Source organism: Oncorhynchus kisutch, linkage group LG5 (genome assembly GCF_002021735.2).
Source record: "Oncorhynchus kisutch isolate 150728-3 linkage group LG5, Okis_V2, whole genome shotgun sequence".
Lineage (NCBI taxonomy): Eukaryota > Metazoa > Chordata > Actinopteri > Salmoniformes > Salmonidae > Oncorhynchus > Oncorhynchus kisutch.
The window spans coordinates 3,824,571-3,841,177 of record NC_034178.2 but is presented as its reverse complement, the minus strand read 5'-3'; the positions used below and the strand labels follow the sequence as shown (position 1 = coordinate 3,841,177).

At 45.2% G+C, this 16,607-nt stretch overlaps 3 protein-coding genes across 14 annotated transcripts; 1 reads left to right on the top strand and 2 right to left on the bottom strand.

Moving 5' to 3' along the window:
* Positions 1–86: 86 nt before the first annotated feature.
* On the bottom strand, positions 87–8,977 carry rcbtb1 (regulator of chromosome condensation (RCC1) and BTB (POZ) domain containing protein 1). Of its 12 annotated transcripts, none has more exons than XM_031824130.1 (14): positions 8,310–8,977; positions 8,193–8,222; positions 7,270–7,504; positions 6,939–7,089; positions 6,629–6,795; positions 5,882–6,040; positions 5,633–5,740; positions 5,328–5,470; positions 3,204–3,281; positions 2,878–3,071; positions 2,565–2,691; positions 2,234–2,385; positions 1,972–2,102; positions 87–1,454 (listed from the first exon to the last, which is right to left on the bottom strand). In XM_031824130.1, the coding sequence occupies exons 1-14, from the start codon at positions 8,450–8,452 to the stop codon at positions 1,314–1,316; spliced, it is 1,959 nt and encodes a 652-aa protein (XP_031679990.1). In that variant the 5' UTR covers positions 8,453–8,977; the 3' UTR covers positions 87–1,313. The 12 variants fall into 12 exon arrangements, with proteins under 12 accessions (XP_031679990.1, XP_031679991.1, XP_031679992.1 ...); XM_031824131.1 differs by having other exon boundaries at positions 2,878–3,068; XM_031824132.1 differs by having other exon boundaries at positions 7,270–7,489.
* Positions 8,978–9,191: 214 nt separating this feature from the next.
* On the top strand, positions 9,192–10,710 carry LOC109890526 (ADP-ribosylation factor-like protein 11). The gene is given in 3 exon segments (XM_020482448.2): positions 9,192–9,360; positions 9,363–9,417; positions 10,383–10,710. Coding segments are annotated over 3 exon segments (531 nt in total). The 3' UTR covers positions 10,690–10,710.
* On the bottom strand, positions 9,392–14,686 carry ebpl (EBP like). The gene is made up of 4 exons (XM_020482447.2): positions 13,995–14,686; positions 13,829–13,898; positions 13,366–13,504; positions 9,392–11,448 (listed from the first exon to the last, which is right to left on the bottom strand). The coding sequence occupies exons 1-4, from the start codon at positions 14,181–14,183 to the stop codon at positions 11,211–11,213; spliced, it is 636 nt and encodes a 211-aa protein (XP_020338036.1). The 5' UTR covers positions 14,184–14,686; the 3' UTR covers positions 9,392–11,210.
* Between the last annotated feature and the right edge of the window lie 1,921 nt (positions 14,687–16,607).

Below are 16,607 nucleotides of genomic sequence, written 5' to 3'. Positions count from 1 at the left end.
ATAAGGACATGTTTGTAATGATCTATTATAGCTCATATGAATGTTCAAAACAATAATATGAAGTAATTTCTAATGCATCATCCATCCAGCATTGTATACAATAATGTAGTTTTGTTTATTTCAAAGTGGTTGCATTTCATTTTTTGCAAGTCGATAAACATGTTGGGAATTGCGGCACCAATATAAACTCTTTCCATCCTAAATAATTGTAAATATTTAAAAATAAAATGTAATTGCAAAAATAAACATAAGCAACAAATCTAAGAGTACAATGCATTGAATTTAAATTTCAGTACAAATACTCGCTTCAAAGTAAATTAGAATGTAGTAATGAACATTAAACCATTAAAACAATATTCAAAGCAGCAGAATGATTGGAAATGCTGGGGTGGAGTAATCTCAACCAAAGGAATGCAATAAGTAATAGTAAAAAATGTAGATAATATCTATTTTTGTAAGAATAAAAAAAGTTCACACAGAGTAACAAGTTGTATATGGTGCAAATGTTTTGTTTTCTGTCTGGTAAAAGAACTGAAGAGTTGAAAACCAACTTCCTGCTCATTGTTGCATTGCATCACCATGTTCATCTCAAGTCTCGAGAATTAACGTGCCTGAATGAATAAATGACAAGCTCTGCTCTACTTGTCAGTACACAGCATATTACAAATCATATTGAAACTGTCATTTCCTCAAAACATCCACAGGCGCTGAACCATAAACCCTGTAAAATATATTTCTGGCCAGCTACATCCAACCTTTCAACAGTAGAGCAAAGTACACAACTTTGATGCAAAAAAATATATAATAATAATAATAATAATCTGCATATCGGGGGGGGGGTTGACTGCAATCACCTGCCATCAGACATTGTCAGGCATGTAACAGTGTCCATCTTAAGCTAGATCTATGGTCCTCCAATTAAACTGACACTAAATGAGCAGTCTGATGCCATTTAGCAGGTTTGTAAACATGCAGTGACAGACAATGAACTCTGATGTCACTGTTTTGACTGGTAAAGGAACTTCCTCCCCACAGTGCCATCTGTCCACGTGGAATATTAGGTGCACAGGCAGGGACTGGCTTTGGCTTCTTTGGCTGTGTAACTGGAGGTGAGCCAGTCACCAGATGACCATGCCAGACATTGTCTCAATGGATTAATAATATGGCAATTTAGAGATCCGGTTCAAGCTAGCTGTTTCCATGTTCATACGAATTCTTTCTTTGTCCTTTCTACCATGGCCAAGTAGTGTCAAGCCAAACCAGTTCATGCCAGCCCTTTCCTCGTCCTTCCTTCGGGGATGGTTAGTGGTCAGTCAGTTTTTGAAGGCCCCACAGCGGCTGGCTCTGCAGATGAACTCTTTGAGCATGTTGCCATCGATCTGCCAGAAGGCTGCAGTCTGGGTCACCTCTGTCAGGTGGTTCACACAGAACTTGAAGCAGAACTCCTCCAGGTCCTACAGGGAAGCGATCACATCCAGTCACAGTATGAACACGGGTACAGTATACAGCAGGTCAGCAACAAGCGACCCAAAACCGCCCCTTCCCCCCAAGTGATCTTTTGGGGGCCCCTTAGTTTTGAGTCAGAAAAGACTGTAAAGTCACCAGGAATTCAGCAACAAACAAAAAAAAACTGCTTAACGTAAGGTAATCAAGGTATCTTTGTTATTTTCAAATCAAATCTATTTTGGGGCTTAGTTGTATCCAATTTGTAGAGTACAACTTATAATTATGTTCCAGCACCCCAACCATCCGCTACGCATAAAAAAAACGGCCCGCGGCTGAATCTAGTTGCCTACCCCTGGCATACAGTACCTAAATATGTATAAGATGGAATACGAGGTCATCTGACTAATATGTCCATAATGACATGGCTAACGTCTCTCGTAGAAGGCAGCCTCAAGAAGCTTGTGGTAACCAATAAGCATCGGAGTGGTTAACCCTTAGTAGTGACACTGTCACAGTGTGTCTCACCTCAGCGTCGTATCGCACGGCAGCAGAGAGCAGAGAGAAGGCGTTCTCCACAGTGATGCCTCTCTTGATGATGTGTTGACACAGACGTTTCAGACGGTTCTCACAGTAGGATGTGGCCAGGTCCAACAGGCCTGAAACAGAGACACAGTTCGTACACACAGCGGCTTTCCTATGGATGGACTTTAACTCAATAAAGTCATTTGTTTTGAATCTGGGGCCCCGTATGGATCCTAAACAGGATTCCTGCTTCAGTCCAACTCACCGATGGCGTCCTCTGGGGGCAGGTCTACGTTGTCAGTGTAGAGGAACTCCAAGAAGGAGCGGTAGACGGGGTAGGAGAACTGGTCGATCTCAATCACCTCCTTCATGTCCTCTGTCCAGTGGGACTGGAACATGGAGCGGAAGTGTTCACACCTGACAGAAACAATGATGGACACATGTTGTTGTGTTACATCTATAGACAGGTTTTATTGTACCTGGTTGGTCCTATTGGAAAGGCTAAAACTAGAAAAGCTACATTTCTTCAAGAAAATGTCTGTGCTTGCTTCAGCAGTATAATAAAATATATTTCTTTTTAACTAAAATTCACATACCGGATCTTGAGCACGGCCTTGTGTACGTGGATGTATTTCCCGTCCACACTGAACTTGAGGTCGGCCGTCTCAGGGCTGTCGAACTCTTTCCTCAGAGACTGGGCCACAGTCAGGAAGTCATCATGCTCTACAACAGAACACAACGCCTTAGCTGGGAATCGTGTGTGTGTGTGTGTGTGTGTGTGTGAGAGAGAGGGTTATCCTAGACCATTGGTTAGGGGAACCTCCTACTTAGAGATCAGAAAAAAAACACATAACCAAGTTACATACTGCACCTTTAAATAACATTTAATAAATGATTAAATTAACTCACCAATGGAGAGTAGCCTCCACATGACAGACGGCGTAGCGAAGCAGGCGAAGACGTCGTCAGTGCAGGAGAAGTGTGTGAGGTGTGGCAGAACGATGGACTGACCCCTACACTGGCCCCACATGTACACCTGGCCGCTCTGGGTCTTACAGGCAGATGTGTGTGTGGAGTGACACGCCGCAATCTCCACTATCCTGCTGGGGGGGGGGGGGGGGGGGGCGTGTTACACATACACACTCTACCAAGTAACGGTACTCTCCTGTGTCTTTTGACTGCTATAAGAAATTCTGTGCTTCTTGAGTGCATTGTTTCTTTACACGTCTCCCTACTCTGTCTCTCTGTGCCACGCCTCTTCAGTGTTTTCCCTTGTCCTTTTGCTGCCTACGGTGGGCCTCTCTCCCTCTCCCCTTTAAGACGAAGACAGGAAACACAAAAAGAGAAGGAAGAATGACAGGACACTGCTGAAGTCACTGCTGTTCCATGAATTTAACTATATGGGATATACACTATGTACTAAAGTATCTGGACACCCCTTCGAATTAGTGGATTTGTCCATTTCAGCCACACCTGGGGCCTCCCGGGTGGCGCAGTGGTTAAGGGCGCTGTACTGCAGCGCCAGCTGTGCCATCAGAGACTCTGGGTTCGCGCCCAGGCTCTGTCGTAACCGGCCGTGACCGGGAGGTCCGTGGGGCGACGCACAATTGGCCTAGCGTTGCCCGGGTTAGGGAGGGCTTGGCCGGTAGGGATGTCGCAGCAGCGACTCCGTGGTGGGCCGGGCGCAGTGCGAGCTAACCAAGGTTGCCAGGTGCACAGTGTTTCCTCCGACACATTGGTGCGGCTGGCTTCCGGGTTGGATGCGAGCTGTGTTAAGAAGCAGTGCGGCTTGTGTATCGGAGGACACATGACTTTCAACCTTCGTCTCTCCCGAGCCCGTACGGGAGTTGTAGCGATGAGACAAGATAGTAGCTACTAAAAAATAAAAATAAATTGGATGCCACGAAATTAGGGAGAAAAAGGGGAGCTGAGAGCAGAGAATTTTAAAAAAAAGAAAAGGGTTTCCCATTTCGAACAGCCACACACAAACCTAAGATCATCATGCGCAATGTCAAGCGTCAGCTGGAGCGTCATTAGACTCTGGAGCAGCGGAAACGCGTTCTCTGGAGTGATGAATCACGCTTCACCATCTGGCAGTCAGGTGGACGAAACTGGGTTTGCCAGGAGAAAGCTACCTGCCCCAATGGATAGTGTCAACTGTTAAGTTTGGTGGAGGAATAATAGTCTGGAGCTTTTTTTTCATGGTTGGGGCTAGGCCCCTTAGTTCCTGTGACTGGAAATCTTAACACTACAGCATACAATTACATTCTAGACCATTCTGTGCTTCCAACTTAGTGGAAGGCCCTTTCCAGTTTCAGCATGACAATACCCCCAGACACAAAGCGAGTTCCATACAGAAATGGCTTGTCAAAATCGGTGTGGAAGAACTTGACTGGCCTGCACAGAGCCCTGACCTCAACCCCATCGAACACCTTTGGGATGAATTGGAACACAGACTGCGAGCCAGGCCTAATCGGCCAACATCAGTGCCCGACCTCACTAATGCTTGTGGCTGAATGGAAGCTAGTCCCCGCAGCAATGTTCCAACATCTAGTGGAAAGCCTTCCCAGAAGAGTGGAGGCTGTTATAGCACAAAGGGGGGGGACCAAGTCCATATTAATGCCCATGATTTTGGAATGAGATGTTCGATGAGAAGATGTCCACATACTTTTGGTCATGTAGTGTAGCTTATGTCAGAATTGATTTTTCGCAGCAGGTTAGGAGAACTTACCCAGCAGGTTAAGATAATTAACGTAGCAGGTTAGGAGTATTAGGTTAGGGTTAGCTAAAATATTATACTTTGACGTCAATTTGACAAACTGTATCCTGTCTAGCCATGACCGTATTCCATGGACATAGAAGGTTGCTGGTTTTATTGTGCCCTCTGTCTTGTAGCTTGATCTCAAGGCCAGCCTGAGGCTCATTCAAGAGTGTTTTGACATGTTACACAACGTTCAGAGATAGAATAAACATGACAAATGTCCATGATCTTTTCAAAATTAAATCCCAATAACTGGTTTGCATGTTTTCAGTGAAAAGTTCATGCTTGTCAAGTGTCAAAACCATTTGTACCCCAGCCCACAACATAATCGTCCCCTCCATTCTAGTTTTGCTACATTGTGACAGGGACAATGTAAACTCAGAGACAGATTATTCTAGATCTGGTGTGTGAGCCAATGTTTGGACTATGCAGTGTTACGGTACAGACAAACACTGGATGGAATACAACAGAGAAGACGAAGAGAAAAGAGAACTAACCATGAGTCTCTGAAAGATGACAGTATCAACTGGGGCTTTTAGTGGGCAGTAGCAGCCACCAGAGTTACATCTCAATCCTGTGAGTGTGTTCTCTCCCTTACCTCTCCTTCTCAGCCATGATGTGTACAGGACTGAGCTGGTTGCTCTTGTTGCCAGTACCTAGCTGTCCGTAGGTGTTAGCCCCCCAGGCATACAGCAGGCCTTCGTCGGTTAGAGCCAGGGAGTGGGCGTAGCCTGACGCGATCTAGAAGACAAGTCCTTAAGGGTTTTACACAGTGGGAGTGGACAGCAACAAGGCTCTGGGCTCAATTCTGTTTTGTATTAGTTTGAGTTGAAGTAGACATGAGTAGACGATTCAGACAGAGACATACAGGTGGTAGTAGTGTACACTACTGTCCAGTCTTACTTGTAGTACACAGAGACCCTGGAGGGCTGCCAGGCGACAGGGGGTCAGCTGGTTACCGTTGTTGCCCACTCCCAGCTGGCCATTCCCATTGTAGCCCCAGCCAAACACCTGCAACACACACAGGCCACGGTAGTCAGCAATATCTTCCTTTATGTACATGTTGCTATATAACATTTTGCTTTGACTTTCTCTGGACCGGAGGGAACTATACAATATAAACCCATCCTTCCCAAGGGCTTGGTCTCTCACCTCCCCATTGTCGAGCACAGCCATGGAGGAGGTCTGTCCACAGGCAATGCCCATCACCACTTTCCCCTGCAGGCAGTTTGTCACCCTGCGGGGGGTTGGCTGGTTGGCTGTGGCACCTGAACCCACCTGGCCACAGTTGTTGTAACCCCACGCAAACACCTAGCAGATAGAATCATATACACACCGACTGTCAACCCTATACACAATCACACCTCGTGACCAGTGATCCTAGGTAACCATGATATTAGGTAATGTTGTAACTACCCCTTTACAGTGCTGAGTAACATATTTCAACACATCCAAGATATATATTTAGGGCTACTTTTGGAAATCATTAGTCATTTCTACATCAGCTCTTCAATCGTGTGTGAGACCAGGCCAGTGGGCCAGGGTTAGATGCAGCCAGCCTGGACACAGTGAACTGAGATAATACCTTCCTAACCTGCTGCTGGGACAAACATAAACCACTTAAAGAGACAGACAGCCAAGACAAGTGACCACTGATCAGCCCTGGTTAGAAAACTTGAACCTGACAGGGTTCCATAGCCCAATCCACACACTGACAGGCTACACACAACCTCCACCAATACTCCACTCATGTTCATCAACAGTGTTTTTATTCTCTTGAACATTATGTACCTAGCAGTAGCACTGTAGCAGTAGCATTAAGATGCTGACATCTTGAAACGGGCTTATTTCAGGGTTACAAGTGCATGTAAAAGGACTTAAACAATAATTTCCCCTCACCTCTCCATCGTGTGTCAGGGCCAGAGAGTGATGTGACCCACAGGCCACTTGTGTTATTTTCTTGTTCTGCAGGTTGGTTGAAACCAGGATGGGTGACACCCCCTGGTTGGTGGTCCCGTTGCCCAGCTGGCTGTATCCATTGTGACCCCAGGCAAACAACTCTCCCCCTGAGAGACAAACGCACCAAAGTATAACAGAGCTATTTAAGCAAGCTGCACTATGACAATTATACTGTCTTTTGGTAAAGTTCTAGTAAAGTGCCAACGTTGCCATTTGGTGGTGGTAAAAACAAGGCAAGTGGGCAGCATACCTTCTGTGGCCAGTAAGACGTGTGGTCCACTGCCATAGCTGAGACTGACCACCTTCTTGCCTCGGAGGAAGTCTAGTTTCTTAGGGACCATGGTGCTCTGACTGTCTCCTGTCCCCAGACAGTTACTGCAGTTCAGCCCAAACACAAACACCTACAGGGAGATCAGCGACAAAGATGAAGAGAAGTGAGGGAGAGGATGCCATTACATGTAATTATATTTATATAACTAAGAAACTCCACTCAGTAACCATTTCCACAGCTTTCCAGAGAGTTCTGCACTACATAAAAACTATAAAGTTATTCTATACAATCGAGACACCCCCAGTCTCACCTCATCGTCCTGGGTGATGTAGATGGCTTCGTTGGCCGAGGTTCCAAAGACACAGGCCTGCCTGATGCGGGAGACCTCCTGAGCCCCCAGCAGGGTGAAGAGCGGCCACTTCCCCACATCCACCATGGCTGGGTACCTCACTCTGGCTCTCCGCGGTGGGGGGGTCGGGGTGAGGACAGGGGACACAGGGGAGGGAGAAGCAGGGGCTGTGAGGCCACCACTGTCCCCGCTAACACTGTTACAAGACAACCATCAAAGACAGACACGTACAAAACACTGTGTCTTAGTCTAAACCTCAGTGGTGAGGCACCCTGGTTTCAAATAAGGTATTCATAAATATGTTAATATTTGCTCAAAGGCTTGTGCGGTAAGTTAGACATGACTTCAGGACTTTATAATGCCATCTCTGGATGCTCACGGTGATATCGACATGGTTTTAAATAGTATTGGGCCATACAGACAACATGCAGATGGAGATGGAATGGCTACTTTATTTGGCAAACGTTCCCATCCAGATCTTTTAACTGTCTCATACAGTTGGCTAAATAATTGGATGACTAGCTAGGTAACATTAGCTAACTACGTAAGTACTGCAGATCCAACGCATCTCTGGCCATGCACTCCGTTTACCATTGGGATTACAATCGTGAATCTCAGCCACAACAGATGCGGCATCCATTAGCCTCCTAGCGGGCTAACAGTAGTTAGCTTACCTTGCCAGGTAGCAAACTAGCTTGCGACATGGTAACGGTCACCTAACAGTGACTGGTCAAGCTAGCGATGCACTACGTTGAAGGCTGCACCCATGGCAGTCTCCCGTTGCTGTTTACCGTTCTCTGGCTATCTACAAAGCAAGCTAGCTAGCACCTAGCTGGATAGATTCAGCGCTGACTAATAGCTAGCAAGCTGTAATGTTACTGTACCTAAAGCATCGCTCCATATCATCAAGAAAACTGAGGAGAGAAACAAGAAAGACACATTTAACAGCTCGACTATTAATAAACCTACCTCAAGTAAATATGATTTGAAAGCACGATTACCAGAGTAAAGCTGTCACTTCGTTGTTGTTGTCGTCGCTGATGTAAGGATACCAAACGTACCAGGCAGCAGCTTTGAGTTTAGCGTTAGTTTTGCGCTCGAGCCCCGTCCAAATCGTTGGTCCAGATGGACTCTCTGACGTCATGGGCTGAAGAAGGTGCGCTTGGTTTAGGTCATCAGCGGATTCGGTGCTAGTCTATTGTTCTCTTGCCAACTACTAACGCAATAAATGAGAGTTAAGAATAACCGTTTTCAGCCCTCTTGTGTTTAATAATAATAAAACATAGGCCCAATTAAAATAATAAAAAAACATACTTTCCTCCCTTGCGGTAATAATCACCCCACTGCTTTCACCAATCAAACCCTAGATCTGCGCAATGAGGGAGGATGCATTAGAGTATAGATAAACTGAGAAAGCCTGTTGGTACAGCCTCTAAAAGAAGAATGTGAAAAGACTGGTTCTCATGTGACCATGTTTATATTCTGAAACTCAAGTTTTATTCACGTTGAGTGAGTCTCTAGTCACCAGAGGGCAGCAGCAAGTGAGCACACCTGACGCTTTCACCGAATCTCCTTTTGTTGATGTAAATCAGAGACTACAGAGGAAGACCCAACAAACCAACATTGTTCAGAAGCTGTGGATGGACATTCCAGATGAGCCCAGGCCCATCAGAACCGTGGGAGTCCTCTTGATGTCCCTCTTGGATAGAAGCAGCCCCATGACAGACACACTTGGCTAGGCAAAGCAGGGTCTGATGTACAAGGTAAATAGGAAGTATGGCCTATTTAACACACAGGCCCACACCCCTGCCTAGGTGGGACTGCCGTACTTCCTATTTACCTTCTACATCAGATCCTGCTTTGCCTAGCCAAGTGTGTCTGTCATGGGGCTGCTTCTATCCAAGAGGGACATCAAGAGGACTCCCACGGTTGTTCTGATGGGCCTGGGCTCATCTGGGAAGTCCACCCTGTTCTTCAGGTTCAAGACAGGGTTGGTGATGGTTACTTCCCCCACCTTGAGCTTCAATGTGGTGACCCTGGATCTGAACAAGAAAATGGCCTGACCGTGTGGGATGTGGGCGGACAGTGGGAGAGGAGGGCCAACTGGAGGCGAGTTGTTGGTTCTGTGCTATTCTATTTCTGTTTTAGCCCAGTACTACGAACATCTCATTCCAGTAATCATAATGCCTGTTATTAGACTAAACAAAAAATATAAACAATTAATTTTACTGAGTCACAGTAAATCAGTCAATTGAATTAAATAGGCCCTAATCTATGGATTGCACATGACTGTGCAGGGGTGTGGGCCTGTGAGGGCATAGGCCAATCCACTGGGGAGCCAGGCCAAGCCAGTCAAAATGTTTTCCCTGCCCAAAAGGGCTGTATTACAGACAGTTTCATCTTCTGTCTGGGTGGCTGGTCTCAGACGATCCCGCAGGTGAAGCCAGATGTGGAGGTCCTGGGCTGGCGGAGTTATACGTGGTCTGCGGTTGTGAGGCCAGTTGGACGCAATTTCTCTAAAATGACGTTGGAGGCAGCTTATGGTAGAGAAATGAACATTCAATACTCTGGCAGCAGCTCTGGTGGGCATTTATGCAGTGAGCATGCCAATTTCATGCTTCCTCAACTTGACATCTGTGGAATTTTGTTGTGACAACTGCACATTTTAGTGGCCTTATTGTCCCCAGCACAAGGTGCACCTGTGTAATGATCATGCCGTTTAATCAGCTTCTTGATATGTCACACCTGTCAGCTGGATGGATTATCTTGGCAAGGAAGAAATACTCACTAACAGGGATGTAAACACAGTTGTGCACAAAATTTGAGATGAGGCTTTTTGTGCGTATGGAAAATGTATGTAATCTTATTTTTCAGCTCATGAAACATGGGACCAAAACTATGTTGAGTTTATATTTTTGTTCAGTGTAGTTTAATCAGGTGTGACAGTTAAAAGTCTAGAACAAATAAATGCACATTCTGTCTCCGGTCCCATGATCAGGTTGCTAGAGTACTGGAATAGAATAAACTTTTATCCTCAACTAATGACTTGCTAAAATTGCAATATCATTAGCTAGACACTACCTGGAGGGCTGTAAGGCTATGGTGTTCGTGGTGGACAGTAGTGACCGGGCCAGTATAGGGGACTCTCAGAAGGCTCTGAAGAATGTTCTGTCCGACGACAACATGAAGGGAATACCTCTGATGGTGCTGGCTAACAAGAAGGACCTCCCCAACACCATGAACATCAGAGAGGTGTCCAACCAGCTGGAGCTGCCCAGCTACAAAGACCGAGCCTGGCAGATCTAGGCATGCAGCAGCCTGAAGGGAATGGGGCTCCAGCAAGCATTCCTCTCTGTGGCCAAACTCATCAAGAAGAGCTGAGAGGAGACACGTCAGTGGAGATATCACTGTGTGAGAGACACTTGACAAGTCGGAGATACTGACTATATAGTGCACTACCTTAAACTAGAACAAAATTAAAGTACCTCAGCAGTAGTACACTATAAAGAGAATAGGGTGCCATTTGAAATGCAGATTATAACAGAACAATGATTGTGGAAGAGCCAGGATTCTCAATCCAATTATGAACTAAGCACAGGATCCATATTTGGGCATTTTGATTGTGCAATCAACATGGTTGAGATTTAACACTTAACATCACATCAGTTAAATGTGCCTGCTAAGGGAGACTGGAGAGTATTGTTACACTGTGGAGATGTGGGGAAAGATAGCTAGGGAAACTAATATTTTTGTTTGCAGATACATCACTATTTATATTAATGATAAACTAATAAAACATGCTAAACCTAATGTCTGTCTGCTAAATGGCATATTACTTGTGCGTAGCCAGGCTTTTAGGTAGTGGGCGTGCCAATGCCTACTATGTACATACAAAATAATGTCTATTTCTGCTTCTTCGGGGCTTGGTAGGAGGGGTGAAGTCGTTTGAGTGACAGCCATGATTGCCACAGCAGCAGTCCAGGCACCACCACCCACACCCCATTGAAGAAGACCAGGTAGATCCATAAGTAGAGCCAGTGGTTTGTGTTGAGGTTGGGGCTGCCTGCCAGCCAGTCTGGACAGAAGGTCATCCAGCCTCCGTACAACTCACACACACACAACGTGATCTGGACAAAGTGCCTGAAAACAAACATGGAGAACTATTCACCCGGAAGGCCAGGCTGTGTAACAACAAAACAAGCTAAAAACACACGTTGACCATTGAGATTTAAAAAAAACAATGACACGTTTACTTAGGCTGATAACCAACTTGCGCCCAGGCTATTATTTTCCATGTACAGTGCATTAGGAATGTATTCAGACCCCTTGACTTTTTCCACATTTTGTTACGTTAAAGCCACATTCTAAAATGGATTAAATTTTGGGGGCGGTTTCTCAGCAATCTACACACAATATCCAATAATGACACAGCAAAAACAAGTTTCACATTTTTGCAGGTTTGACATGTATTAATACCTGAAATATCACATTTACATAAGTATTAAGACACTATACTCAGTACTTTAAAGCAACTTTGGTAGTGATTACAGCCTCGAGTCTTCTTGGATATGCTACAAGCTTGGCACACCTTTTTTGGGGGAGTTTCTCCCATTCTTCTCTGCAGATCCTCTCAAGATCTGTCAGGTTGGATGGGGAGTGTCACTGCACAGCTATTTTCAGGTCTCTCCAGAGATGTTTGATCGGGTTCAAGTCCGAGCTCTGGCTGGGCTTCTCAAGGAAATCCAGAGACTTGTCCCGAAGCCTCTCCTGCGCTGTCTTGGCTGTGTGCTTAGGGTGGTTGTCCTGTTGCCCCAGTCCTTCACCCCAGTCTGAGGTCCTGAGCAGGTTTTCATTAAGGATCTCTCTGTACTTTGCTCCATTCATCTTTCCCTCAATCCTGACAAGTCTCCCAGTTTCCGCCGCTGTAAAACATCCCCAATGATGCTGTGAGGTTTCCTCCAGACGTGACGCTTGGCATTCAGGCCAAAGAGTTCAATCTTGATTTCATCTGACCAGAGAATCTTGTTTCCCATGGTCTGTCCTTTGGGTGCCTTTTGGCAAACACCAAGAGGACTCCATGTGCCATTTACTGAGGAGTGGCTTCCGTCTGGCCACTCTACCATAAAGGCCTGATTGGAGGCGTGCTGCAAAGATGGTTGTCCTTCTGGAAGGTTCTCCCATCTCCACAGAGGAACTCTGGAGCTCTGTCAGAGTGACCATCGGGTTCTTGGTCACCTCCACGACCAAGGCCATTCTCGCCCTGATTGCTCAGTTTGGATGGGCGGCCTGCTCTAGGAAGAGTCTTGGTGGTTCCAAACTTCTTCCATTTAAGAATGATGGAGGCCACTGTGTTCTTGGCAACCTTCAACACTGCAGAAAATGTTTGGTACTCTTCCACAGATCGGTCCCTTGACACAATCCTGTCTCGGAGCTCTTCGGACAATTCCTTTCGACCTCATGGCTTAGTTTTTTCTCTGACATGCACTGCCAACTGTGGGACATAGACAGGTACGTGCCTTTCCAAATCATGTCCAATCTATTGAATTTACCACAGGTGGACTCCGATCAAGTTGTAGAAACATCAAGGATGATCAATGGAAACAGGATGACCACGGAGCTCAATTTTGAGTCTCATAGCAAAAAATCCTTACGTAAATAAGGTATCTTTTTATATTTAATCAAATGTTTAAAAAATGTTTGTCCTGTTTTCGCTTTGTCATTATGGGTATAGTTTGTAGATTGAGGGGAAAACAGTATTTGATTTTAGAATAAGGCTGAAATGTAACAATGTGGAAAAAGGGGTCTGAATAATTTCCAAATGCACAGTACATCTATGTATATGGTAATAGGTCATTCAACACATCACATGCTGAAGACAGCAAGTCAATTTACATTTTTATAGTGTCTAATGGGATGTAAACACTCGTTTATGTAATGGGACAATTCTGTATATAATTAGTGTTCTCTATAAAGAAATATGGTCCCAATATAGAAATGAATGGCATACAGCATAAGAAAAGCCTGACAATGAAGCATATTTAGTACCAGTGTTCCTACCTGTAGTGTTTGTCCTTGACGATGGCATAGACAAGCACCAGCGCCAGGATGCCATCCAGGACCACCGTCAGCAGCTCCAAGGAGACGATGGTGGGGTCAGAGTGGAGCCAGCGCTCATCTGCCTTTCCATACTCTTTCCCTACATGGACAGGATATCTGTTAGAGCAGTATCTCAATATATTCCTGGGGGACCCCAGGGCCAGAGGGTGCACGATTATACTCCAGCATTAACAGTGATTGATATTCCATTCCTGTATATTATTCAGTTTAATGTGAGCATTTTAATACTATATCCACTAGATGTCTCACCACAACCAGGCTCCAAAGCACATCTCAAACACACGCACCATTGTTAATCATTTATATTTTGCATGATAAAACAAAAAGTTCAATACACAGTACTATAAATCATTTTGTTTAATCCATTTGTTTTTTTATTGCACAGTCAAGGTAGCCTACTTACAAAGTTCAGCAAAAATATTGTCTGAAGTTGCCACGGTTCCAACAAGTGACATGTAAACAAAGGGTCCTTCCTGTAAGAACAAACAGTAGAAAGAGTCAAATAAGAGCTGCAAATTAACTTTCTATGTTGACAACGCCTTCTCACTCACATCACATCACACACTCACCAAAGTAATGTGCACAATTGCGTCGTAGAAAAGCCACACGAGCACCCATCTATCAGTTCCAGAGCATTTTCTTCCCCATATCTGCGCGAGGATGTATCCCACGACGAACTGAGTGGCGCAGGCCAGCAGAGAATAAACCGTCACTGGAGTAAAGAGAGATTGGGTTTCTTTAAACGCCGCCGATACCATTTTCACAGAAAACTCGACTCAAAGCATGCAAATTACTCTTTGAACTTGCAACTATTGTCTCGTCCATAAAGCTAGATAGATGACTCATCTGTGCCATTTTGCGTCTGCCTGCCCTGCCGATGCTGTCAATCTCAATTTTGAAGTAGTACATTTTCTTCTTCATGATTGGCTGATCCGTCCGGTTGGACATGACGCTAACAGAGTCACCAGGCGGGATCATTCAATGAAGTTGGAAGTCCCACCCAGTTGACTTCATTACAATGGTGGAAGCCCTCAATGGCGCTTCCCATCCTAATATATTTTGTTTTGCCACTAGAGGCCTCTATCCTTCTCTATGGTCTTGTCCCAAATGGATTCCGTAGTCGTCTCCCCCTGCCCCAGTGTCACGCTGTCAGAAGTACATGATTGGCTGTCGGATAAATCTCTACACTTCTGGGCCCTCCTAAGAGATAATGAAGGGGGAGCTGAAGTTGGTGAACCGGAGGCGAAGCGAGTCTCGACTCCGCCCAAAATTTGTCTGCGTGAAAATAAGCGTTTAAGCAGACCAAGAGTGTCGAATCTAGTGAAGATACAAGTTAATTGCTATTTTGATAGGTGAGGCTTATTTGATCAAATATACGTTTCATAATACTTAAATTATTAAGAGTGTACTGATATCCTGCACGTGACATTGCGACGATTTTTCTATCGGTTGTGCCAGTTCTTACGGGTATCTGCTCTCTCATTGGCTAGAATGTTCCCATCTGATCTCGCCTGCCGCATGCCTTTCGCCTTTGAGAAATTGTTAGAGCGGTCAGTCGACCATCTTGCCACGCCGATTGTAGAATCAACCAGGAGGAGGTCCGATATCAGGACCTTGGACAGCAGATTGGACAACGATTGACAATAGTAGAAATAAAGCATAGTACATTTGATTAGTCAAACTTCATACTGTTTGTATATCGTATTTTACAGTGGTGTAAAGTACTTAAGTAGTTTTGGGTATCTGTACTTCACTATTCATATTGACTACTTTTACTTCACTACATTCATAAAGTAAATAATGTACTTTTTACTCCATACATTTATCCCGACTTCCAAAAGTACATGTTACATTTTGAATGCTTAGCAGGACAGAAAATGGTCAATTTCCCACACTTATCAAGAGAACAACTCTAGTCACCCCTAATGCCTATGATCTGACCGACTCACTAAACAAATGCTTCATTTCTAAACTGTTGGAGTGTGCCCCTGGCTATCCGTACATTTAAAAAACAAGAAAATGGTGCTGTCTGGTTTGCTTAATATTAAGGAATTTGAAACTTGTACTTTTTACCCATACTTTTACTGAAGTATTATTTTACTGGCTGACTTTCACTTTAATGGAGTCATTTTCTATTAAGGTATCTTTACTTTTACTCAAGTATGACAATTATGTACTTCTTCCACCACTGGTATTATACATTATACACTGCTCAAAAAAATAAAGGGAACACTTAAACAACACAATGTAACTCCAAGTCCACTTAGGAAGCAACACTGATTGACAATAAATTTCACATGCTGTTGTGCAAATGGAATAGACAACAGGTGGAAATTATAGGCAATTAGCAAGACACCCCCAATAAAGGAGTGGTTCTGCAGGTGATAACCACAGACCACTTCTCAGTTCCTATGCTTCCTGGCTGATGTTTTGGTCACTTTTGAATGCTGGCGGTGCTTTCACTCTAGTGGTAGCATGAGACGGAGTCTACAACCCACACAAGTGGCTCAGGTAGTGCAGCTCACCCAGGATGGCACATCAACGCGAGCTGTGGCAAGAAGGTTTGCTGTGTCTGTCAGTGTAGTGTCAAGAGCATGGAGACGCTACCTGGAGACAGGCCAGTACATCAGGAGACGTGGAGGAGGCCGTAGGAGGGCAACAACCCAGCAGCAGGACCGCTACCTCCGCCTTTGTGCGAGGAGGAGCACTGCCAGAGCCCTGCAAAATGACCTCCAGCAGGCCACAAATGTGCATGTGTCTGCTCAAACGGTCAGAAACAGAATCCATGAGGGTGGTATGAGGGCCCGACGTCCACAGGTGGGGGTTGTGCTTACAGCCCAACACCGTGCAGGACGTTTGGCATTTGCCAGAGAACACCAAGATTAGCAAATTCGCCACTGGCGCCCTGTGCTCTTCACAGATGAAAGCAGGTTCACACTGAGCACGTGACAGACGTGACAGTCTGGAGACGCCGTGAAGAACGTTCTGCTGCCTGCAACATCCTCCAGCATGACCGGTTTGGCAGTTGGTCAGTCATGGTGTGGGGTGGCATTTCTTTGGGGGTGCCACACAGCCTGACTGCCATTAGGTACCGAGATGAGATCCTCAGACCCCTTGTGAGACCATATGCTGGTGCGTTTGGCCCTGGGTTCCTCCTAATGCAAGACAATGCTAGACCTCAT

Coding starts and splice junctions, on each gene's coding strand:
- rcbtb1 (XM_031824130.1), bottom strand. CDS start 8,452: ATGACGTCAGAGAGTCCATCTGGACCAACGATTTGGACGGGGCTCGAG. Junction 8,223..8,309: donor GAAGTGACAGCTTTACTCTG/GTAATCGTGCTT, acceptor TTCTCTCCTCAG/TTTTCTTGATGATATGGAGC. Junction 7,505..8,192: donor GATATGGAGCGATGCTTTAG/GTACAGTAACAT, acceptor GTCTTGTAACAG/TGTTAGCGGGGACAGTGGTG.
- ebpl (XM_020482447.2), bottom strand. CDS start 14,183: ATGGTATCGGCGGCGTTTAAAGAAACCCAATCTCTCTTTACTCCAGTG. Junction 13,505..13,828: donor CAATATTTTTGCTGAACTTT/GTAAGTAGGCTA, acceptor CTGTCCATGTAG/GGAAAGAGTATGGAAAGGCA. Junction 11,449..13,365: donor GTCAAGGACAAACACTACAG/GTAGGAACACTG, acceptor GTTTGTTTTCAG/GCACTTTGTCCAGATCACGT.